This window comes from Lissotriton vulgaris, chromosome 11, assembly GCF_964263255.1.
Source record: "Lissotriton vulgaris chromosome 11, aLisVul1.2, whole genome shotgun sequence".
Classification (NCBI taxonomy): domain Eukaryota; kingdom Metazoa; phylum Chordata; class Amphibia; order Caudata; family Salamandridae; genus Lissotriton; species Lissotriton vulgaris.
Genome location: NC_141699.1, coordinates 338,290,896 through 338,316,605, shown reverse-complemented (window position 1 = coordinate 338,316,605; position 25,710 = coordinate 338,290,896). Strand labels below are relative to the sequence as shown.

The window sequence follows — 25,710 nt, the reverse complement described above, 5'->3', positions numbered from 1 at the left end:
TTTATTTGAAGGAAAATCACAATCTTCTTGAACTATCCCTACTGTATCCTGAACTGGAACAAAAAACATCTTGTTCTGGCCTATATACACCTTAGCTGTCTTTATATCGCACTGTCTTACCTGGACCACCCCAGTCATATCCACAGTGGGGATGCTGTGCATAAGAAGGAGGCCTGTGTATTCGAACACCTTCCAGTGATGATAAAGACATCTCCTTTACAAACAGATTGCGGCGGATTCCCAAAGTCATTTTTGAGAATAGGTGTGACTTACTCCTGAAATTAAACGAAATGCTTTGCAAGTGTCGCTCATAGTGTTTTTCCAGCGGCTGTCTCACCTGCGTGTCCTGTGGCGGTTGAGTTTTGTTTCATCACGTTCCTTGACGCAGCCATTGATTTGGGAGGTCTGCCGTGCCCCGTCCCCTTCAGCTGCTTGGATGGTCCTCTCCTTTGGTGGGTATGCCAGGCAACTGATGAGATCCCCACTGAAAGAAGCCAGAAAAGGACACATTTGAAGAAGATGCTGCAAGGTTATCCAATAATACAATTCACTTGCATTTATACGCAGCACTCGCTAGCTCAACTTTTGTGACTTCATGGCACTGTAAATGCCTACTTTCTCTGTCACACCACTGTGTAGCACTCCTCTGTATTCCTGTAGCACATGTCTATGGAAGATTCCTTTTCACAATTATCATTCACATTATAATGTTAGTTATTGTACTATGTTTTTGTTTTCATGGCACTTCAGAGAAGGAAGATGAGCCCCAAACCAGGGCCTGTGACAACCAAACCCAGGACCGAAAAAAGAAGGCCTGCACATGAGTCAAGCAGTATTATTGATTAGACTAAATACCTGCCCGAAGCATGGGTTCCTCCCCTTCTTGGAGTATGCTGGCCACAGTTATCACTTGACAACTCTGCAGAGGAGCACACAGGTGTCTAATCCAAACCAGGATCCATACTTGCTCTTCCTCATGCAACGCTACTACACAGGTTCTTTTGAGCCTCAGGAGGTAGACATTTCACCTGTGATAACTCACTTACAGGCACCACCAAGTCCACTTTAGGCCCATTTTGCACAGTCTGCTTCCCTCTCAAGGTAACTCCTGACGCTAGCCTTAATGTGCCACCTGCCCAGCCGCGAAAAGATAAAACCGATAGAGAGGGTGACTGTAAACTCAAGGGGAAGTGGTCATGAGCGGTAGTGGAGAGCTCTGGGAGGGTTTCAGGCAGAGGGTGTGTCAGGCTGCAGTTTTGATGGTGATTTGCACACCATGTGCAATTAATAAAGTTGCAAATTGTCATGTACTTCACCCAACTTGTACAACTTCACAAAAACATTTTTAGAAAAACTGTCAGGCTGATGATAAGAATTTAAAGACATCGTGAACTTCATAAAGTGTGCAAAGTTTAAAGAAGAAAACCCCAGGAAGTCGGAGGAAAGAATTTCACAAGTGCACACCTCGCCTCGCTGTAGCCGGTCGAGAAATTTGTAATTGGGCTGGGGATGGGGTAATGACTGCATTGAGACCCAGAATTGGATGAGTGCAGACTAGTGAGCCTGGATGTATGTCGTTACTATGCATGCTTTTACAACGCATGCCTTTACCACGCAGGTTTTACAACGCAAGTTGTTACAACGACTTGCGTTGGGGGGCACTGGATAGTGAATAGTTTAATTTACTATTCCAACTCCCGTCCCCATGGATAGTAGGGAAGGTTTTGGATAGTAAATTAAACTATTCCCTATCCTACAGCGCCCCCCAGCGCAAGTCGTTGTAACGACTTGCATTGTAAAAGTTGCGTGGTAAAGGTACTGCGTGGTAAAAGTTGTGTTGTAAACTCTGTTCCCCAGTGAGCCTCTTTGCTGGGTAACGCATCTTGTCAGCAGTTGTCGTGGTAGAAATTCCAGCTGTCCAGTTAGTTACAAAGGGTTGTATGGGAACTAGGTTGCACATATTTTTTCATCAACATGTTCATTTCGGATTCAAGAATCCTTACAAACCACATATATGATAAAAATACAACCACACAAAAGCATAAGTATTAAAACTCAATAAATCATATTAAAATGGAAATAGACAGCACACAATATATATCCAGTATCAAAGATGGTGCTAATAAAAAAGTTGCACAATTGTTTCCTAAAAGGCAAATATTTGGTGGCACTGGCAGCTCATTAGACACCAACATTTACACAAGCCTAGATCATCTTATCAAATCATAAAGGTACATAAAAAGCAGCACAACGTTAGAGAATGATCCATAAAAATCTCATGAAGTGCAAATGCTTGACTACGTGTCATTAATAGCATCCCTTCGTCATTTTAGAAATGTCATGAATTGCAAATACTTAGCAGCAACCCTTTAATAGCACCACAATTAAAGCACACATACGTCATAGTGCAAGATTGTAACTATAGTAAATGCAAGGCAGCATTTCATTAAAGTGCTTGAAGGGCCATTCTAATCAGGCACAACTTAAGCCGGCCCCGGCGCGAGGGCTTTCTTACAAATTGTCCACGCAGTGAATAAGAATTTCCCGACACTGATATAGATCATCTCATCAGTGTCCGATCTCATTATTCTCAATGCATGGTCAATTCTCCTTGCGCCTTTCAGAAGGCACTAAGGTTTAATCCAGTTATTGCAAGCAGAGTTTTGGGCTTGACAAAACAAGAAGAAATGACGTCAAGATTCCTCCTCTAGATTGCGATAGGATATAAAGTGCTGGTGCAATAGCTTGTTCCCCATAGTATTAACTATTAATAGGTAGCGTACCGTATCTGAATTGTAAGAACAGCTGTTCAACTAAAGGTTCAGTAATCTTATCTAAGAAAGGCTCAAAATATGGACCTATTTTGATATCTGGAAAGCCATCTGTGCAACTACACCGATTGCTATTTTTATCTCTTCTATCCAAAATAAATATTTCAATTAGTCTTTTATGGATCTGGGAATAGAGGCAGCATCAACAGGGGAATTCCAGAGAACAGCTAGATCTAGCTTGGAATCATTTCCTTGATGAATCTTAACCAAGGAACTTTCAGGTAAATTCTTGGGGGCATTAGATCTGCAAGAGGGAGCTTGTGGGGTTCCTGTACTTCTTTAGTCCAAAGCCTATTCCAGTAAAGCAAGGGTCAGAGTTTGCAAGCTAGGGCATTGGAAAAATACCCACATCTATTAGCTGCGGGAGATAGGGAGTACTTTGGGGTAAAATTTGAAGTGCCCTTACGCATTTGTCCCCAAAGCTTCACGCCTTAAAGGGCAGATCCCTTGGCCATGGCATTATATATCTCGACTACTGGAGAAAGTGACCTGGTCTTAGTCTTATCATCATAAGGATCACCCTCCACTCTTGCTGGAGTTTGCAGAGGCCAGGCTGGCTTCTGACTACCAGATATTCAAAATCTTTAACTTGTTCAAGCACCTCGTTTGGTGCCGAAATACTACACCTCCGAGATGGATAAAGGACATACATTTTGTATTTTGTATATTTAGTTCCAGACCCCTTTCAACACAAAACTGTCCACCAAAACTTGCAAACCTGAAGGAGTTTTAGAGATAAGCGGAGTGTCGTCCACAAGTAACTATGTTGGGACTTTAGATGCCCCTATTTTTGGTGCATTTTTACCTGGGGCACTTATGTAGTTCACAAGATTGTTTATATATAGAGAAGAGAGCTGGGGCTAATACACAGCCCTGTCACTCTCCCTGCTGAATTTGAAATGCATTTGTCAGCTCCTTCACCTCCCGTATCTGAAGGCAACCTGCCATTGCAGGCTCTTAAACATAAAGTCAGTGTAGGGCCTAAAAAGTTGGGCCACTAAAACAGAGTGCCTCCTCAGTGGTGCTAGATCTAATTGTGGTATGCCCCATGCCTTATGTTCTTCCTCAGAGATACCAAAATCTGAGCTATCGAAGGGTTCATAAGTGACATCGAAATCTCCAGCTATTATGACCAGAACCCCAGGCAAAATACCAGTAAGATATTCCTCAAAACTGGAGGGTGTGCACTATTTCCTATTGTGTCCACGTTGGTCGTCATACACATTAAAGGTATAAATAAACTTCCCTTCAGGAGCTAAAAGCTGCAAACCAAGAATATCAAGTGAATCCTGGGGGAGCCTATTCGTGCTACAGTTAAGAGAGTTTTTGACCAATATTACTAGCCAACCTGTAGGGCTCCCCTTTCCCATGGAAGAAGTCTCACAGTGGAAATTTGTGACTCCTGATCTAAAAACAAGATCGACACACAAGGTTTCTTGGAAAATATATATATCGAAGGAGTCTGCGAAATATCCCCAATTAGAGTCAGTGAGTTTAGATTTTAGGCCTGGTATATTCTAGGAGGCAATCTTCCATTCATCAGGGCGAGTTATGGAAAATCCGTGGGCCTCTTCGGTAGATTGTTGGACACAGGTTTCCTCCTTGAGTCAGTTACTGTTAAAGGATGCCACGGCATATTTGAAGTTCAAGCCGGGAGAGTGGCGATAGGTCATTGGCGTACAAGTGTCCCAGTCTCTGGAGGTTTAGGGCCAGCTGTATGAAGCTGAAATGGGTTCGCAAACGCCGAAATTCTCAGAATTTCGGCGTTTGCGAACTGATTTGAGCAAAATGGTATGTATGTAGCAAATTTCAGTGCTAAAATAAGGAATCGCAAATTTGAGATTCCTTATTTTGCGATTGAATTTAAGGAATCTCAAAATGTGCGATTCCTTAAATGCAATGTATGAAGCAAAAAAAGTGTGCTAATTGTCCTTAATGAATCGCAAATTACCACAAACTTCAAGTTGGTGGTAATTTGCTAATTTCTTGAAAAATGCCCATTTTTGCATTTTTCAAAGTGCCATGTGATGTACATACATGCCCTTAGGGCATGTATGTGCACAACATGTGCACCCATGCTTATTTCAGGGGTGCAACAGGGTGTCCTTTGGACACCCCTGCACCCTTGAAATTATTCTCAATTTGCAATTAACAAATTGCGAATCGCAAATTGAGAATAATTTCACATTCATTCCTATGGGCCTCCTGGCTCATAGAAATGAATGGGAAATTATTCCTTAATTGCGATTAGCAATTTGCTAATCGCAATTAAGGAATTTTAAGAAATCGCTAATAAATAGCGAATTTCTACATACATACCATTTTGCAATTCTCAAATAGCGATTCCTTAAAAATCGCTATTTGAGAATCGCAAAAGTGTATCTTGATACATCTGGCCCTTAATCTCTAACTTAATGTTAGAAGAAGCCATGCCAGCTGAATAAACTTCCCAGGTCATTAAATCCTCTTCCAACGACTGGGCTGTTAATACAATTTTGATGCAGTCAAAGTCTCCACCTGGAATGTGATGGCTGAAAGCCCTTTCAATATCATAAATAACCACACAAAAGCAGTTTAGAATACTACACAACCAATGAATTACTTTGCTGGTCTGCAAGCCTTTTCCTTCCATATCCCCTCAGTGAATTTGGGCATGTTGTGCACGTGCACTTTCCTAGCCATTGCCCTTCCCTTTAAGCCTAGATTACTAGGGAGTGTAGCTTCAGTCGATTGCTAATTAGGAGTGGGCTTTAGAGCAGGAAATGTGTGGAATGTATCTGCCTGTGGAGTCGATTGTGTTGGTCTAACAGTGGGGCTAAAGCCCTCCGAACCGCAATACGATGCTCCATGGAGTAGCCGGGAGTGTCGTGGATGGAGGTATGGGTCAAGAGGTCATAATCCATTCTCGGGGTATCTTGGTATGAAAGCGGTGGATTGGGTACCAGTGGAGCACAGCTATTACAATCATTATTTAAAGGAAAGTGATAATCTAGGGGATGGGTCAGTTGACCTCTAAACCCTTGAGAAACTGTGCTTTTAGTCATAGTAATCAGGGGGAGCAGTTGATGCAGAAGAGAGATAAGTGAAGAAACTTGTGTTGTCAAAAACTTCACCTGTTCTTTGAGCTCCTTCATTTCTGTTTTTAAAGCATCAGCTACTTTTACTGCTCCTCCGTTATCCAATGTCCCCTGTGGTTGAGCTTTGCTATTGATACAGGTCTGAGGGGGATCTGTATCCTGAACGGCCATCACTGAAAAACGGTCCTCACCGTAGACTTGAAAGTCACAGGGGTCCCTTGAGGGAACGGGATCTCCAGTTACCTCCTTCCGTGGTAGCACCCTCGAGACGCACCCTTTAGGGGAGCGTGGATGATGAATACGCTGGGGTTGGTGTAGTTTATCATCAGTTCCTCTTTACTGTCCTTTTTTCTCTCGAAGATTTTGACAAGGGTTTCCCAATTTTTCCAGGTGTCGGAAAGAGTCGCAGTGGGTTTAAATATGGACTCCCCTTCTTCAATTAAGTCATCAGTTGCTTTCAATGTTTTCACATCAGGAGGTTTATTATATGGCTTTCGAGAGAGAGACATCCATTGTTGAGTCTCTAAGGCCTTCCTTTTACCCACTGTATCCAAAATATCAACGCTGGACAATACAGAAGGCCCCCAAATAGTAGTTAGTCTTTACCTAAGAAGGGATTCCTTCTTCCTATTGCAAGTTCAATATTTTTTAATACAGACTCTGAGTGAAATCCCTACTTCTACAAGAGTTCTAGAATCATTTTCATATAATGACACAAATTATTTGCTGGTGCTTCTGAGCACTGTGTCAGAGTGGGTTTGACTTGCATTCTACGCTCAATGGTCAACATCCAGGAGGGCAATGTGGCAACGGTTAATTTGTGCAGGTTTTGCCGGTGCTCGACAGTGGCACCTATTTCGTGGCACCTGTACCTATTTATGAAGGCCCACCACATGGTGTTGCTGTCATACTATTTTTCAAAAAACACATGAGAAAAGTGTTGAAAAATTCTAAATACAATAAAAAGTAATGATACTACCACGGTGCTCATGCCATTCTTTTAGCTTTGGGTCACATAGAATAGTCCAAATTGACACTTTTGTGGGACTTTAAAGGAAAGTAGGTTTAATGGAAAGTAGGTGTCACTGGTACTGGTGTTTTGCAGGCCTTGCATGGACATTAAGTGGTGCAAGCTGCAGTGGTCTCCTGAGAAACATCTTGGATCCTGGCACTTCTTATTTAAAAAACAATTGAAGACTGCAATGAGCTGAGCACTGCCGGCACTGCAGATCTCAGCACAGCACCTGACAAGAGCAGCATTGAAGGCCCCAGGGCAGCTGTGGCTTCTCCTTGCCTCCTCTTCCCCTTTCTTCCTAGCAAGATTTCTTCACTATTGGACAGGTTGTCTCCCTGAAGGTGAAATCTCCCAATGATTTCCTTTATCAGAAGGAAGCGGCTGCGATCCACCCTGTCCCGCTCCTGCTGTCTCGTCTGTTTCAGCAGCCACAGTACTAGAACAGAAGGAAAAGCAGCCGGCCCAACGAAGGCGCCAGTGCCACTTGTAAAAAGAATACCCTTTTTAAACCAATTTTCTGGATGCCTTGGATCATTTTCATAACAGCCACATTCAGTGATCGTCTTATGTTTGCAGAAGTTACCAGGCTTGCAGCGTGCAAAGTTGTTATCAACATATAGCGTAATGGCCAGAGCTCCCGACTTGGCAACTGGTGAACTAGGTTCGAGCCCCGGCATAGGCTCAACATCATGTAATTCTGGACAAATCACTTAATCTCTCTGTGCCTAAAATATTAAAAAATGAATCTGACCTTGTGTAATTTAACTGGTACCCATGTAAAGCGCTCCAATGCCCATGGCCACATTCACACTATATAAAGTTGAAAACAAAAGCATGTCTAAGTATATGGCACAGTGCACGTACCGGTGGTACAGCAAACACACAAAAGGCGATGAGAGGAATGCGTGCAACAAGTCTAACCAATGGCAGCCGCCCGGGGTAGCAATCTGACACATTGTTCCTTTGCCTTCCATACCATATCAGAAAACCAGAAAAAAAGCTATTCAAGGCTGCTTTTGCTCTCCTTCGGGCTCATCAGTCTGGTGTAGCTTTGTTCCAGTGGCACAGTGAGCAAGGGGCCCATGTTTAGGCATGCCACTGGAACCAAGCTCCACTGATGAGCCCCAATCAGTGGGAAACCAGTCTTGGGTTGCTTGTGTTCTGATTTCGGGGGAGAATTGCCGGGCAGTTCGAGCTGGACTGTTGATATTGGAGCAGGGTCAAGACTGATTTGCATATGGCTGGATTCAATGTGAGGTGGCATGGTAAGCTAAACAACGATGGATTGGACTTCTACTCCGAGCGATTGCCAATGGTTCACTTGTTACAAGCATCCCTCCCATCACGTTTTGTATGTTTCATATATAGGCAGTGCCAGCTTTGGTCTTGACTGTCATCTGATGGAAGTAGTCTGTTTCCCATTCCACAGGATCACTGCCTCATTTGCTTGGTTCTCATTGGCTGATAATTAGCAGTTACATTGAATTTAATGCACTCCATGCGGGCTTAAGCTGGAGATGGAATTAAAGCTGTTCCTGCAGACACAGTTTGGGGATCTGATTTATACCCATCTTCTCTGAATAGATCAAAGGAGGCCCAGTTTAGTGAAGGAGTTGGTTTTTGGTGCAAAAGTTGTTTGCCATTTCGTGCTTCACAGTACCTTTCCACCGGTGACACAGAAAGATCATGTTTAAACTGAACTATTTCAATCGCTCATTACACGCAAATGCCCATATTTCATGTTGTTTTTAAATGTATTATAAAGCATGCATTACTGGCCACTACCACTCCTCCTGGAGGCAAGTAAGGATACTGAGGCACTGGCGAAGGAAGTGATGTAGCAGAGGCTGCTCCCAAAGGGAGCTCGAAAGCCGGCGCCATAACTAGCGCCGTGCCCCCGGACACGAACTAGTGGGGGCTGGTTTTGGCGCGCAAAAGCGACCAAGCAACAAAGGAAATGCCAGCGCCCTCCCCCCACAGCAGCCACCAAAGAGGCGCCAGCCCCTGGCCAATGGAGGTCGAGGCGGGAAAAGGACTTGGGGCATACCGGACTGGCTGGAGGGCGAATGGCGAGGGGCATATAAGCAACGCTCCCCCAAGCAAGCTCCTATCTTATCGGAGCGGGGAGCAGCACCGGCGGCAGGGCCCACAGTTTTGTGTTCCATTTCTTGAAGGCAAAGCCCTTCACGGCCATGGAACTGGCCGATGCTGCCAAAAAAGATTAACAAAGGGTTGACAAGGACGTCTGGGTGCCCACCTCGCTCCACCTGCAAAAGAGAGAGAGACTGCCCGGAACTCCCCGTTCGGGGCCACCAAAGGGAGCAGGTCATAGGCGGACGTGAGCCCGCCTGGCAGCACCAGGCACCCCGGGTGTGGGCCCAACCAGGTGCGGCGACCAGGAAGAAGACGGGTGCCCACGCTGCATCACCGGGCACACCAGGGAGCTGGAGGAGGGGCGCAACGGATTTCGAGCCAGCCATGGCCCAGCAGTATCTAAGTACCCCACCTCGCCATACAGCCACAAAAGAGAAAGGGACGCTCGTGGAACAGGCCGAGCAAGAGACAGAAGTGAAGGCACCCCTCCTTCTCGCAGGACAGATGAAGGGCCGGCCAGCGCAGCGAGCGGCAGGACGATACCAGGAGGGGTGACGTGATCCAGGCGGCACCTCGGGGAACCGGGAGACAGGATGCCGGGGATCGATGACCAGCGGTTGGGACGGGCGATCGAAGCAGAGCAGGACGCCAGAATGGCTACCCGAATGCACCTTAAGCCAGAACGGCGGTGCTCAGGAGAACGCAAGCTGCGCCACCCGACAGCCTTGGGCCCGAGCAGCTGGAGCAACTAAGGGATAGCAGCCAGAACCAGGCGGTGATCGGTGCGGGCGGCGGTGCCCCCGAGATGACAAAGGCCGGGGCGGGCGGCAGTGCCCCCGCAGACATCAAGGAGGTAAGAGACAGGGCCGCTCGAGCATTGTTACTGCCCCTTCAAAGTACCAAAAACTAGACATGGCCAGCTTAAGAATAGGGTGCGAGGTCCCTAGAACATAGCGCCAAGAAAGGAGAGGAAGCGCCCGATACCTGCGTAATGGGGTCTGTTGTACAGTGCCTGACACCTTCCGGTAAAGTTCGCACTTAAAAAAAAAATAATAATAATAATAATAATGGTTTTAAGCAAATGAGATAGATAAACAGCCTGGGTATCCTGAGTGGCAAGTTTTGCGGCGCTTCTGGCGTGCCCTCGCAGGTGGACCGAGCAGCATTAGTGCTACGGGCCGGGCTGCACAGCGTGGTGTGGCAGCAGTGCCACCTAGTGGGCAAAAGGGCAAGAGGGAACGAGATGGCGATAGTGACCAGTGTCCCAGGTTGCTCAGGTCACCTCACGCGGTGGCTACTCACGGATGGGTAGGCCAAGGGTTGAACCTCGGGTTAACCCCACGCGGCTAATTTTATGAAATGTACATAAAGAAGGAAATACTGTCTAGTAACGCAGCACAGGCGCTGGTGATAGGGCCTCTAGTGTAGCACCCATGCTACCTACGGGGAAGAATAATGTGAAACAGCCTAACACACGAAAGCACAATTTTCAGTTTCTTTGCGTCATGGGAGGCTGCAGTAAAATAACCGGGAGCCTCAAACCTCTTCAGGAGCCTCACTGTATTTGGTTGATCCTGGTTGAACGGCGCTGTTGGAAGTTTGCATTCCCGCCTTCTGTGTTGTGGGTGCAATTGTGGTTGGAGGAAGTGGAAAGATACTTTTGTAGAGAAAAAGACACACATAGAGCTGCACAGCGGGCCACACAGAGGGGATGGTAAAGGCAGAGAGGCACGACACTGTGCTGTTGATGTTCTGTAATTCTGCTGCGGAGGTGTTTTCCACTTAAGTATGGATGGGAAGCTCTAGTAGCCAATACTCCCTCTTCTATGCAAGTTGCAGACGTAAAAAACGAGCGTTCTGACTCATACAGTACTAAACGGCCCTAGGAAGTGTGTGACCCGCAGTGTCTACGGATGTTTTTGAAAAGGCAGAGCAGTGTGACTGGACTGCTGACAGGAATAAGACTAATGAGTGTACACTCGATCCATTGCAGTGTAGATTACCAGAGGCAATTTGAGTGACATTCAAGAAAGTGTTTATTGTTTCAAAACAGAAAAGAAAGAGGCGGTATGTTCCACTCTCCTTTCCCGTGCACCGTATTTTTAATTGTGTCCCTTAGGCACCCCCCCATATCCTTAGAAGATTAGGCTTTGGAAATAGATTAGGAGTTTTTTACCATTGGCCTTCACATTTGAAAACATACATGATAATACAGGAGTGGGCAAAGCGTAGCCGAGGGATCAGTTTGCGTTAGAAGAGGAGTATACAAACACAATTAAATCGGCCAGGCACTTTACACAACCTTTGTGTGCCCAGTTAGGTTATGCACGTAAGCTTAGTCCATTCTCCTACCATCCTATGTGGCCTCCATCGCGGCCTTTACTCCAAGACCCAGCTCGGGACTCAGACTCCCCACTGCACTTTTAGAAGCCCTCCCTTGGGGGTCCCTCATTCACCGTACAGATCAGGATGGTATGGAACTCTGCCACGGCGCGGATCTGCAGCATTGGCAATCACCTTATGTTGCAAAGGGGAATCAGAAACTGGTTGTTTTAACCTGGAAAGCGTTACTCCTCAGTCCACCTACGCAACATAAATGTACATGGGCGGTGGCGCCTCCCACCAGCGTTCTCACCCACAAGCAAATCACCAGCAATGGAAGTACATGATAAGGGCTCCTATCTCCAACCGTGCACTTACTTGCTTGACAGGGCTCAAATACTGTACGACCAGCGCAGCGCTTCAGTTGCTGCAATTTAACATGTCAGAGTGGTGTAGTTACACTTGTTCACCAAGTCTACTGCCTGGCTTCTCAAGCTAGCAGCTCATAGGACTCTTCGGCTCAGATTTCCTGCTGCTGGGGCCGGCGGACACTGCAAAACTGCAGTTTCTACGCCATTTCAGGAACTGGCTTGATTTCAAACACAACCCCCACCCGAGAACATGGGTTGTTAATACGGAAAACTGATAGGTTTACAACTGTCTAACATAAAACAAACGGATCATTATTATAAGAAAACTCGTCTTACATTTAGAACCGCTTATTGTCAATTTAATCACAGTAATAAGTGAACTACATTAGGGCACTTCAAGCGTGTAAGCGTTTGCGTATGGTTCGCAATTAGCGCAGGGTAGAATTTTTTAAAGAAATCCTGCATTATCTGTTATTATGTTTTATGTGTATCTGCTTTGGGAAAAGCACAAAGGTACACCAGGACAGATATCTTAATCAGTTGGATGCTTGCTGCTTGCAGAAAGTGATGCTACGCAGCCTTCCATCCTCCTGAAGGTCGGTAAATTGAGTAGCATACAAAGGTATTAGCAACATCTGTGGTTGCATCGTTTAGAAACGATAAAGTGTAGAATGAAGGGCTGTATAAATATGTATTCAGTTAAAGAATTATTATTCGTAAAACATCCACGAAAGAAGGAGTCAATTATTTGCATCACAGCCTCAGCGAGGAGACCTCAGTTTCAATTGGAAGCGGCGGAAAAGACCTTAGGGTAAGAAAGAAGTACTCTCAATTAGAAATCCCCGGTAAGCACTTGTCTTCTATGAAACCGGAGGGCAAGGAGTTTCGCGAACTCATTGACTCCAAAGCAGAACTGCTGTTTGTCAACTCCAAATCTGATGTCTATCCAAATAGCAAATCACCTGTCTTCAAATTGTTCAGAACACTGGGACCAAGGTTTCAAGCCAGAAAGAAACCCTCTGGTCTTCTGAACTCTGGGAACAGGCCACTGACAGGCAAGTACGTAGCATGGGACGTAGTGTCACATGGCTAAACAGGGATACACAAGATACAAGGGAACCACTGGCAGCAGGGTAGTCGGTCGGAGCCTGCAACGCCACTCAGAGCCCCCCCACCCCAAGTACAGAGGGTTGCCATCAAGGAAACAGAAATACAAAAAAGGCCCCTACCCCAATCTGTAATATGGCACTGCAACCGGACAGAACGAACTGAGGGGGCGAGGGCAGAGCGGTCGCTAACACTCCGTGGTATCCTCCGACAAAAGGGCTGTGGATAAGAATTATTGGTCCAATCCACACATGCTCTCCTCTGCAGCTAGGCGCGCTAAAGCTGTCACTGCTGCTACGGCAGTCATCCTAAACACAGTTTTTCAAATCGGTGAAGCACTTGAGCAATGTTTATATTCCAACCGGGTCCTCATACCTCTCGATCACTAAGGACATTAATAATTACTCTAGCACCTGTACATTTAACCTAGTGAACCCCGGAGGCCAAAATAACGATTCCAGAGTTAGCCTGAAGTGTCGGCTCCAACCCACCGGGAGAGGCCTTAGGAATTTCCTCCTAGTATTGGGTTAGTAGTGACGAGCAGGTAATAAGACATGGGGAGCGCAGGAGACCTGGGGCGCTAATGCACTGTGTGGACACTACACAGGAACAATCGATTACCTATTCAGTTTCCTCAGTATGACGTACATGTCGTAAATGGCAAATAACGTCGTTTTTCTGCAATGCAAAATTACACAAACTTGCCAGGTAAGCTGTTTTCAGTGAGTTTTGCGAGGCGTGCTCCTGGGTGGTGACATCCAAGCCTACCAGACCGTGCACAAGACACATGTACCAGCAGTTCGGGAGGGACGGTGCCATCGGGGGAACCTAGACTGACTTTATTTTGCACAGGGCTGTTCCCTTCTTTAATGGCGAGAAGATACAAAACAAGAGGAAAGGCTTTAGAAGCCATGAGTTACCAGGCGGCAAACAGTGTTTATGCCGCAAGGGGGGCACCCCAGGGCGGGAGCGTGACCCACCCACCCCCAATCCGGGGGGTGGAGGGGATGTGACAAGGCAAAGGGGGGATAGATAAAGGGCAACAGGCCCAGAGGGGCGCAGGCCCCCCCCCCACAGGGTAAGGGTGGAAGGAATGAAAGTCGTGTAGGAGAGGAAGGAATTACTAAAAGTAGAGGGAAGCCTCCTACCAAACAGGTCACCGGGATGACACATGGCAGGGGCTCACGGAAGGAGCAAGGGTGGCCCACCACCACAGGAAAGGTTAAGGTGAGGCTCCTGCATGCCCCTCAGGAAGTCTCGCGCATGCCCCTCAGGAAGTCTCGCGGAAGGGACACTGTAAAAAAAAAAAAAGGAGGCAGCCTCACGAATGATAGAGAGAGTGGAGGCTCAAGTAAGACCAACCTGCGGGAAGCGAAGGGCTTGGCAGGGTGCAAATAAGGAAGTACAGGACGTAGTTGGGGGGAGCCGCAGGGAGACGGAAGCCTCCCAGACGGCGTGGCGGAGAACTACGCTGATAACGGTTGGTACGGAGGCACACCGGAGGGCGGTGTGCCAGAATAGGTCCACTCACCTTCAGATGCCTCACGGCTGGGTGAGTTGGCCTAAGGACAGGTGTAGGACCACTCACTCTGGGATGCCTCACGGCTGGGAAGTTGGCCTACCAAAGACGGGGGGTAGCAAACGGAGACGGCGCTCGCAGCCCAGCCCCCGCCAGAAGGCAGGGCACAACAAGAGTCGGACAAGGTAGCGAGGGGGCCTAACTCCGGGACAGAAGCTACTCCCTCCCCGCGCAAAGTGAGCGCAAAAACCAACCTACCAAAGAAAATGACCCAAAAGGGCCAAGAGACAATAACAAGGAAGTTTGTCAGGACATAACATGCAAAGTATGCAAGTATATACATGTTTCCTTGTATTCCTAATAAACTGCGGCCAACAAATGACCACCACAAGACGAATGTGTACGTTGGCTTTCTTTCTTGTCCTGATAAGAAATACAGTATGGGGAATGTTGCATACATGTGGGAGTGGGGCAGAGTGCGGGGGTTATAGCAGAGGCTGCTCCCAAAGGGAGCTCGAAAGCCGGCGCCATAACTAGCGCCGTGCCCCCGGACACGAACTAGTGGGGGCTGGTTTTGGCGCGCAAAAGCGACCAAGCAACAAAGGAAATGCCAGCGCCCTCCCCCCACAGCAGCCACCAAAGAGGCGCCAGCCCCTGGCCAATGGAGGTCGAGGCGGGAAAAGGACTTGGGGCATACCGGACTGGCTGGAGGGCGAATGGCGAGGGGCATATAAGCAACGCTCCCCCAAGCAAGCTCCTATCTTATCGGAGCGGGGAGCAGCACCGGCGGCAGGGCCCACAGTTTTGTCCCACCCACCCACACCCAAAGGAACAGCATTGTCGCAGGGCTGAGGAACAGGCAAAGCGTGGCGGAGAACTACGCTGATAACGGTTGGTACGGAGGCACACCGGAGGGCGGTGTGCCAGAATAGGTCCACTCACCTTCAGATGCCTCACGGCTGGGTGAGTTGGCCTAAGGACAGGTGTAGGACCACTCACTCTGGGATGCCTCACGGCTGGGAAGTTGGCCTACCAAAGACGGGGGGTAGCAAACGGAGACGGCGCTCGCAGCCCAGCCCCCGCCAGAAGGCAGGGCACAACAAGAGTCGGACAAGGTAGCGAGGGGGCCTAACTCCGGGACAGAAGCTACTCCCTCCCCGCGCAAAGTGAGCGCAAAAACCAACCTACCAAAGAAAATGACCCAAAAGGGCCAAGAGACAATAACAAGGAAGTTTGTCAGGACATAACATGCAAAGTATGCAAGTATATACATGTTTCCTTGTATTCCTAATAAACTGCGGCCAACAAATGACCACCACAAGACGAATGTGTACGTTGGCTTTCTTTCTTGTCCTGATAAGGAATACAGTATGGGGAATGTTGCATACATGTGGGAGTGGGGCAGAGTGCGGGGGTTATGCCCACAACCACACAATGCTATCAAGCAGGTGAGCTGGGATTGGAAATGTAGCCTGCGCCCTCACCATTTTTGCAGTTCACATGATACCGCTCATCTCAATCCTGTTTATAGCACTTAAATTAAAAAACAAACATGCACATTTGCAGAATCCCCTCACACCTACGAGATGAGAGCCTACTTGAAATGCAATAATGTATTATCAAATAAAAAATAAAAAAGTGCATGTGAGATTTTACTTGCTACCAACATATACCCCGGCCCGAGACTGTGCTGCACTTTTTGTTAAGTAGGTAAGTGGGTTAATTAACATTGTAAAAAGAACACACTATAACAATTGTCGTAGACTAAGAAAGGTGCTACTGATTTCTAAACCCGGGCCTCCGGTATGAGCAAGGAGCGCGCGCGCGAACGCGCGCGCACGCGCACGAGCAACTGGAAGTCACGGGTGACAATTTGACGATCTATGTGATGGACACAACGTGGGGGGACATAATCCCAGTAAATAGGCCGTCGCGAGGCTTCGGCAGAAAGCTTTTCCTCCGCCTCGCGGGAAGGCACTTTGCTATAATCAGGCGGGTGCCCTGCGGTGTGTTATTGGAAATGATAATAGCAAATCAGCCAGGGTTTTTTCCTCGCAGATTGGGTTCTGGCAGAACTGACTCAATCTACGCTTTTTACGGCGTTTTAATTCACTGGTACCAGCGGCAGCTGCACTGCGCAGAGTCAAAGGCACCTCTGCGTGGAGTAGGAGAGGCAACTTTGATTTTAAACTGTTAAGAAGTTTTCTACAAACAATGTCTTTGTGCTTCCAAGTGCCATGGTGGCGCCTTTGTCGAGCTGTAGTTGTCCCTTCCAGTTATGTAGGCATTGAAATCTGATATGGGTTATTTACCATCAGTTAAAGGGCCGCTGCAAGTGCAATCTTCCCTCACACGGGCAAGGACAGCTGTGTTGTAAGCAAGAAAAGAAACAGCACAGACAACAGCAATGCAAGCTTCCCTCACATGGGCAAGGACAGCTGTGGTGTAAGCAAGAAAAGAAACAGCACAGACAACAGCAATGCAAGCTTCCCCCACACGGGCAAGGACAGCTGTGTTGTAAGCAAGAAAAGAAACAGCACAGACAACAGCAATGCAAGCATTCCTCACTTGGAACAGGTTCAACACAAACAGCAGCAGTGCTAGAAACATAGAATAGAAAATCTATTGCGCAGGCAGCAGCACTGCAAGCTTCTTTCACACAGAGCAGGCACAACACTGGCAGAAGAGCAAGTAACCGAAAATACAACATTTACAGCAGAGGCAGCAGCAGTGCAAGCTTCTTTCACACTGGATAAGAACGGCAGTATTGTCAACAACCTTAGACAGAAAAAAAACAGCACAGACAGAGTAGTACAAGCTTCTCTCACATAAAGCAGATACAACAAAAACAGCAGTGCCAGTAATCTCCAATAAAGCATATACAGCAGAGGCACCTGCAGTGCAAGCTTCCCTTACAAGGGGCCAGAACAGTAGAATTGTTAGCAAATGTAGACTAACAGAAACAGCACAGGAAACAGCAATGCAACCTTCGCTCACATAGAACAGGTAAAACACAATCAGCAGCAGTGCCAGCTACCTCTGATAGAACATCTACAGCACAGGCAGCAGCAGTGCAAGCTTCCCTCACAAGGGGCAAGAACAGTAGTATTGTTAGCAGTCTTAGACATAAGAAAAACTTGACAGACAACAGCAGTACAAGCTTTTCTCACACAGAACAGATACAACACAAACAGCAGCAGTGCAAGCTTCTCTCACATAGAACAGATGCAAAACAAACAGTAGCAGTCCCAGTAACCTCCAATAAAACATATACAGCAGAGGCAGCCGCACTGCAAGCTTCCCTTACAAGGGGCTAGAACAGTAGTATTGTTAGCAACTGCAGAAAGAACAGAAACAGCACAGACCACAGCAATGCAAGCTTCCCTCAGATAGAGCACGTACCACACAAACAGCAACCATGCCAGTAACCTCCAATAGAACATGCAGAGGCAGCAGCAGTGCAAGCTTCTTGCACGTGGGACAAGATAGATCAGCAGGAAAAAAGAACAGACAACAGCAGTACAAGATTCTCCCACATAAAACAGGTACCACAGAAACAACACCAGTGCAAATAAGATAGAATAGAACATCTAAATCACAGACATCAGCAGTGCAAGTCTTTTTCACACAGAACAGGTACATCATCTGTAGCAGTGCAAGTAACCTCAATTAGAATGTGCAGAGCACAGGCAGCAGCAGTGCCAGTAACAGAATAAAACATCAAAAGCACAGGTAGGAGCAGTGCAAGCTTCGTTCACACAGAGTAGGTTTAACACCTGCAGCAGCAGTGCAAGTCATTTCAAATAGAATATGTTCAGTACAGACGACAGCAGTGCAAGCTTCTCTCATATAGAACAGATACAACACAAACAGCAGCAGTGCAAGTCACATAGAATAGAACATCTATATCGCAGGCAGCAGCACTGAAATCTTCTTTTGCATAGAGCAGGTAAAACACAGGCAGCAGTGTAAGTAACCTCAAATAGAGCATGTACAGCACAGGAAGGAGCAGTGCAAGCTTCCTTCACGCTGGGCAAGACCAGCAGTGTTGTAAGTACCCATAGACAGAACAGAAACAGCACAGACAACAGTAATGCAAGTAACATAGAATAAAACATCTATAATACAGTCAGCAGCAGTGCAAGCTTCTTTCACACAGGACAAGAACAGCCGTGTTGTAAGGAAGCTTAGACAGAACAAAAACAGCACAGAGAGCAGTACACGCTTTCCTCGTGTAGGACAGGTACAGCACAAACAGCAGCAGTGCAAGTAACATAGACTAGAACATCCATAGCACGGGTAGCAGCAGAGCAAGCTTCTTTCACACAGCACATGAACAGTTGCATAGTAACCAACCATAGATAGAACAGATATAGCACACAAAGAGCTTTCTTAATAAGGAAGGGATGCTATTCAGAGAGCAGCAGTGCAAGTTACCTCAGTAGATCATGTACAGCATAAGCAGTAGCCGTGCAAGCTTCTTTAACACAGAACAGGTACAACACAGGCAGCAGTAGTGCAAGTAAACTCAACCAGAACATATACAGCACAAGCAAAGCAAGCTTCTTTCACATGGGACAAGAACTTAAGTGTTGTAAGCAACCTAAGATAGAACAAACACAGCACAGACAAAAGCAGTGCAAGCTTCTTTCACATAGAACAGGTACAACAGAAACAGCAGCAGTGCAAGTACGTAGAATAGAACATCTATAGCGCATGACAGGCAGTAGCAGTGCAAGCTTCTTTCACACAGCACATGTACAACATTGGCAGCAGCAGTACACGCAACATCAAATAAAACATGTACAGCACAAGCAGAAGCTGTGTAATCTTCTTTCAGGTCAGCATCCAACTATCCTTAGATGGACCTGCTACAGCATAGATAACAGCAGTGCAAGCATCCTCAAACAGAAGGCGCATGAAACAAACATCACTGAAACATACATAGGCAGACAAATAGTGTACAAACATCGGCAGTGCAAATTTCCCCAGACAGAAATGGTACAGTGTAGACAGTTTTTAGTGCAAGCTTCCCTTACATGGAGAAATTACTGTACAACTAGAAGGTAAGGCTCGTCAGACAAGTAAAGCATAGGCAGCAGCACTGCAAGAATTTTCTGAAACCAGTGGCACCAAATACACAACAGAAGGACACGTTTGTTTCACAAACAACAGGCACAGTACAAACAGCAGCAGTAAACACACACTTCAGACAGAATACGGAAAACAAAGACATTAGCTCAGATGTCTTTCTCGCTCATAAATGTGTTTAACAAGTGGTATTGTGTGGACAGCAGCTGAGCAACCTTCCAGCAACACACAGAAAAAGTATGGCGTAGGCAGTCGCTGCAAATACTTACCTAACACAAATATTACTGGTACCGTATTTATAGCTGTGTAAACATCCTCAACACAGGACACTCAGAGCACAGACAGCAGCAGTGCAAACGTCCCTCACAAACGCCAGGTTCAACATAGGCTCCTGCAGTGCACTATCATGTGGAACAGGCACTGCACAAAAAGCAGCAGGGAAGATATCCTCAGCACAACAAGTACAGCACAGGCAGTAACAGTACAAGATGCTCAGACAATATGGGTCCTGAAAAGGCAATGCAAGCTTCCCTCACATAGAACCATGCAAACAGATGCAGTGGGACAGAACAAGCACAACACATGCTGGAACATTGCAAGCATCCTTTGATAAAACAAGTACCAAACAGACTGCAGTACTAAAAGCATCATCATATAGATCTGCAACAACACAGGAAGCATCAGGGCAAGATTCCACCACTTAGAACAGGTACTGGGTGGACAACAGTAGCATACCGCAAGCACAGCTCACACAAACCAAGGCAGCACAGAATAGTACTGTAATTGTGCAGCATTGCTACTTTCCAATTGAAACAAACAACTGGTGTGAAATAGGTAACAGCAATGCAAACTTCCTTCATACACAAGCAAACTATCCAAGCAAAAGGAGCGGATCCTTACCAAACAAAAACATTACTGTTCCAAAAGAGAAGAGTAGAAGAGCAAGCATTCTCCACAAAGAAAACACAGAGCACAGACAGCAACAATAAAAAGAGACCTCACACATGACAAACAGGGCACAGATAACAGGAGTGCAGTCTTTGTCACACAGAAGAAGGGCCGAGAACCAAAGCCTGCTTTGCTAAGCCATTCCTTACTAGCTCAGATCAGTAGGATCAGGGGAATTTCCCTCCCACAAAGAGCTGGTATAACACAGACAAGCCAACTGTGGCACATAGTCAGATAAAGTGATATATTCCCTAGGCCCAGCTCCCAAGCGTGAACTAGAAGTGCAACAAAATGCAGGCCCTGTGCATGATTTACTACTCTAAATTAAAGGGCAAAAGGCTGTGCAATGCATTCCTGACTTGGTGCTTGTACAATATTCACAATGCAAGATGTGGCTAGAATCCATATGGTGGGTGCAATAAGAGGTGGGGCATGTAAATGCTTATATTTGTATGTACAAAAGGTGGATGTCCAGGGAGAGGCCTGTTATAGAACAGATACTGTAAGCACAGCCAAGAAGGAGCAAATTCTACATGTATTTCATCCACTCACCTTTTTAAAAAGAATTTGTTGTAATGTACGCTGCTCGCAAACTGTAAAGCCATGCTTGAGGTGCAAGTGAGGAGTAACATGCCCATGTGCTACTAGTATGACCAGGGTGGGTGGACCAAAGGGACTCCGGTGTTAGAAATAATTAGGAAAACCCCTGAAAAGTCCAAAAGCGGTGCCCTGCACATGCATGCACAAGGTATGCAAAATGCATGATGTGCACGCCTGTGAGTCATTATTCTTATGTCATGAATTACTTAGATTTCTTTGCGCATTTCGATAGAAGGAGCACAGAAATGTGTGTCCTTAGTTTCGCTCATTTTCCTTGTAAGCGTAGCTGCTGTTTACAGCATGTTTTTGTGACTTTCTGAATTGCCACACCTTACTGCTTCCCTGAGCCATAAGATATCTGGGTATAATGGCGGTGTCTCAATTTACTTCTTCTCTGATTCTTTGCGTCTTAGAGGATAAGGGTATGAGATCCACAAAGCCATCCCAGATATCCCTCCTCTGCAGGTGACAAGCTCAGCTTCACTCTGACGACCCTCTGAGTCCTTCAGCCCTAGAGGTGAACTGCTCTGTTTCCCTGTATCAATCTTCTGATCTCTCCATTTATAGAAATAAGGCTTCCCCTCAATCTTGCAGCTCTGTATGTCTGTAATGATTCCCATAGTCCTCTGGGGCCACGCTGTTCCTGCCTATGACCATGCCCTGAAATGGGTGTCTCTGGGAGCAGCATAAAGGTTGATTTGCACATTGCTGGTTCCTGTCTGAGGTGTCATGAAATGCAAAAAACAATGGATTAGTATGTGGTCAAAGGTACAAGTGGCTGAGAATAATTCAAGCATTCCAACCATCACCAATTTTTGAATTCCTCTTGTCCATGGAACATGATCACAGTATAACTGTAACAATCCTCTGCTTGTGTCACCTCTGAAAAGGAACCATTTAGTAAGAGCCTTGAAAATTAGCAGGGCTGTCAGTCCCAGTCAGGAAGTCAGGCTCTTGACACCCATGACAGTCCCTTAAACCGTCCATCCCTGGTGGTGAAGCACTGCACCCAGTTCTTAATTTGAGCCAGTGTTTTCTGGTGCTCGGCATCAGCACTTTACTGTAAACACTGGCACGTATGACAGCCTGCCACATAGTGGCGCTGTCTCTCTAATTTTAGATCAGAACAGTTGTTTTTAAATTCTATATACATTAAAAATGACTTATACCTGCCACCCAAGCCATTCTTATTCTTTTGGGGCCTGGAATAGTCTGAATTGCTACAATTGGAACAGTGTGATGATTCGTGGTTGTGTTGGTGCTGTCATTGGCAGCACTGTTAGGGGCAATGGGTGTTGCAAACTGCAGTGATCTCCTGGTGAGGGCCTTGGCACAAATATTTTTTTTGCAAATTAAACACTGACTGCACGCCCGGTAATTATCTTGTGAACTCGCATCCTCCGTCATTGAAGTTCAATCCTCTTGTGACAATCGCTTGATCTCCTCATCCCATATGAAGGATACCACAATTCCTTTATCTGCATACCCAGGGTTGCAATAGGAAGGGCCAGAAGAGTCCCCTAAATCATTGATCATTGAAGGCAAAGTATCTATATCTCTTCAACAATCCCTCAAACTGTTGCCTTTAGAGTTCAAGTGCTGCACCCCAGTAAGAACCCCATGTAGTGCCCAGTCCTGATTGTGAATATGTAGACGCCTGTGTGGCAATGTCCTCCAGAACTGTTCATCCATTGCTAAAGGTTGAACTATGTATCCCTGTGACAATACCGTTGATCCTCGGCGGTGAAGACCTCTATCTCTGAGGCTATCCCATGCGCTGTCCATCCCTGAGAGTGAAGTGCTGTAGCCCTGTGCTAGTTTTCTAACTTGTACAACAGTCCCTGGATGCAAAACAATGTATCCTAGCAGCAAGTCCCTGTGCTGTCTATCACTGGAGCATGGCTCTACATCCCTGTGGCAGTCCCATGAGCTGTCCACCCCTGAAGCAAACCGCTGCATCCCTGTGGCTGTCCCATGGACTGCCCCTCATGTGAGCAAACCCCTGAAGCAAAGCCCTACATCCCTGTGGCAATGGCACGAGCTATCCATTCCGGGAGACAATGCGTGCATGCCGGGGAAAACTCTAAGCTGTCCATTCGTGGAGCAAGGATCTGCAAACCCCTGGCAATCCAATGAACTGCCTCTCATAGAGAAAAAGCACTGCAGCCCTGTGACAGTTCCATGGGCTGTCCTTCCCTGGAGCAAAGCCCTGCATCCATGTGACAGTCCCATGGGCTGTCCTTCTGCGGAGCAAAGCCCTGCAACCCCTAGCAATCCCATGAGCAGTCCACCCCTGGAGCACAGCCCTGCATCCCTGTGACAGTCCCATGGGCTGTCCTTCTCTGGAGCAAAGCCCTGCATCCCTGTGACAGTCCCATGGGCTGCCCTTCTCTGGAGGGAGTCTCTGCATCTCTCCTGCAATCCCCTGAGTTGTCCTTCCTGGACGCAAGGCTGCGCACACCTGTAGCAATCCCCTGAGCTGTCCACCAAGGAAGCAAAGCTCTGAATCCCAGTGGCAATCTGCGGCACCCACAGTAATTCAACACGTCATCACTCTTCCAAACACCTCTTCTGCTCGTGGCATTTCAAAAGTCCCGTTTTTATTCGTATTCTTATTGCTTGGAGAAATGAATCCAATCACCGACATCCAATAGTCCCATATTTTGAATTAAAGGATGCGTGCACCCATATATTTAGTAAAATATCTGTATACTGTAAGCCTTAGGCAGCATGTGTCATAGTTTTGAATGCTTCGCCAGGGCTTGGCTCTTCGAAGCTTTAGTGTGGTCTTCATGTACCCCTTTGTAGCGGTTTCCCGGCGTTGGATATATAGGCCGGGCCCCCAGTACGGCCTCTTGTCTGCATCTGACAGTATGTCAAGATAGCACGTTCAAGTGGGGTTTGAACATCCCATGGGAACAGTTAGAGGAATTAGAACAAATGACATCAGCTTTAGTCAAAATAGTCATATCGATAAAGACTTCAGAAAGCAGTAGGAGTCATTAAAGAGGTATGGATGCCTTTGGAATGATGCATTGCCTATAGAGGATATTAATGTTCTAACGTGGCGATTGAAGAGATACATGGACCATTGGAGCGGTCCAGTAGCTTCAGAAGAAACGCAGAGGTTCTTGAATAGGCACAGGGGCCATTGAAGAAGTGCAAGAATCACTGAAGACACATTCAAGGGCCATAAGAGAAATACCGGGGTCTTGGGGTGATACAGAGGGATTTGAAAAGGCTCATGGGCTACTGCAGTGGAGCTGAGGCTATTGCAAAGGTGCAAGAATAGAAATATGCAGGGAAGATATATATATATATATATATATATATATATATATATATATATATATATATATATATATATATATATATATATATATATATATATATATATATATATATATATATATATATATATGAGCAAAAGGAGGCAGTATATATGGTCAAACTGCAAAATCTGATCTCCTGACATATTTATGCCCTTACTATATGTCAGCCTTCAGACCTTCAGCTCTGCAACCTACACTCATATGTCTTCTGTACATTGTTGTTCTGTCAAAATTCCATATCTTCAAGTCTTTTAATCATTTAGGACACATTGTGTTTTTTGTCACTATGTATGATTATCGTGCTATGGACACGGAAGCTCTATGCATCAATAACATCCTGTAATTTGTAAACTTTTGTTTCCAGATAACGTAATCGTGTTCATTTCATTGCTCAACTAATGGGCTGTATTACTTTAAATGTTGAACCCCTAATTGCTTCAGGTGTAGAAATAAGGCTTCTGTCCCACGCGACTTGCCTTTGAAAACAATTTTGCCATTTCAATGGCAGGCAATCAGTGCCGAAAATTAGGGGGAACCAGCCGGATCCCAGATCCGGCACCTATTGTTGAACTGGATTAGGGATCCGGTGCCCCAAAGTGAAATATGCTGAACTGGTCTCCGTGCAAATTGCTTGCACCAGGACATGCTCAATAGCCTCACAAGTTGTCTGCTTTCCATTCTGAGCAGCAGCTGCAGGAGGTGAAAAGACTTTCTTATTTTCAGTTCCGACTGGGGCCAAAACAAAGGCCTGTTTTAGATGACATTCAGCCGTGCTTTTGTTCTAGTATCGTCATGGATGGGCGCTATCTGGAGCCTAACAACTGACTGCCAATCCAATGGAGGGAAACAAAGGCACAGAGCTTGTTATCACTGCACACGCACTTAGGTGAAACTATGATTTGGAGGCAGGTTTCGGACTTTGTTCAACCCCTGTATGTTAGAGATAAGCAGGCACTGTAAGAATATCCGACGCATCTCTCTGTATGCGTGGTTACACAAATAGCGCTTTAAACAGCACACACTAATACATTTTGTATATCATTATTTTAGAGAGCTAACCATTGCAATGAGGGGTGTTAGAGCGCTTACATCACACATACACATTATACAGCGACAATAAATCAGACAAGTGTGTAAACCAATGTACAGTAAATGACATAAAAAACATTGAGGGTTACAAGGTGCAGAAGTCACATAGCATCCTTACTGGTAGGTATTATATGTTAAGAGTGCGTGGTCGGGAGAAACACAAAGTCAGGATTTAAAATGTAGCACAGTGGTTAGGGTTGTCTGTAGCAATAAGACTTTAGTAACTCACTTACCTCTTATTTGTGATCTGTATGTTACACGATGTGCTTTCTAGTAAACACTTAAACCATCTAAGCTAATTTATTAGTCAAAAC

At 46.2% G+C, this 25,710-nt stretch overlaps 1 protein-coding gene across 1 annotated transcript in view; it reads right to left on the bottom strand.

Moving 5' to 3' along the window:
- The window catches only part of SRRM4 (serine/arginine repetitive matrix 4), a 246,434-nt gene that overhangs the window by 124,394 nt on the left and 96,330 nt on the right, over positions 1-25,710 (bottom strand). The window contains exon 2 of the mRNA XM_086943295.1: positions 338-484. Within this exon, the coding sequence (XP_086799421.1) occupies positions 338-484 (147 nt within the window). The remainder of the gene's footprint in view (positions 1-337; positions 485-25,710) is intronic.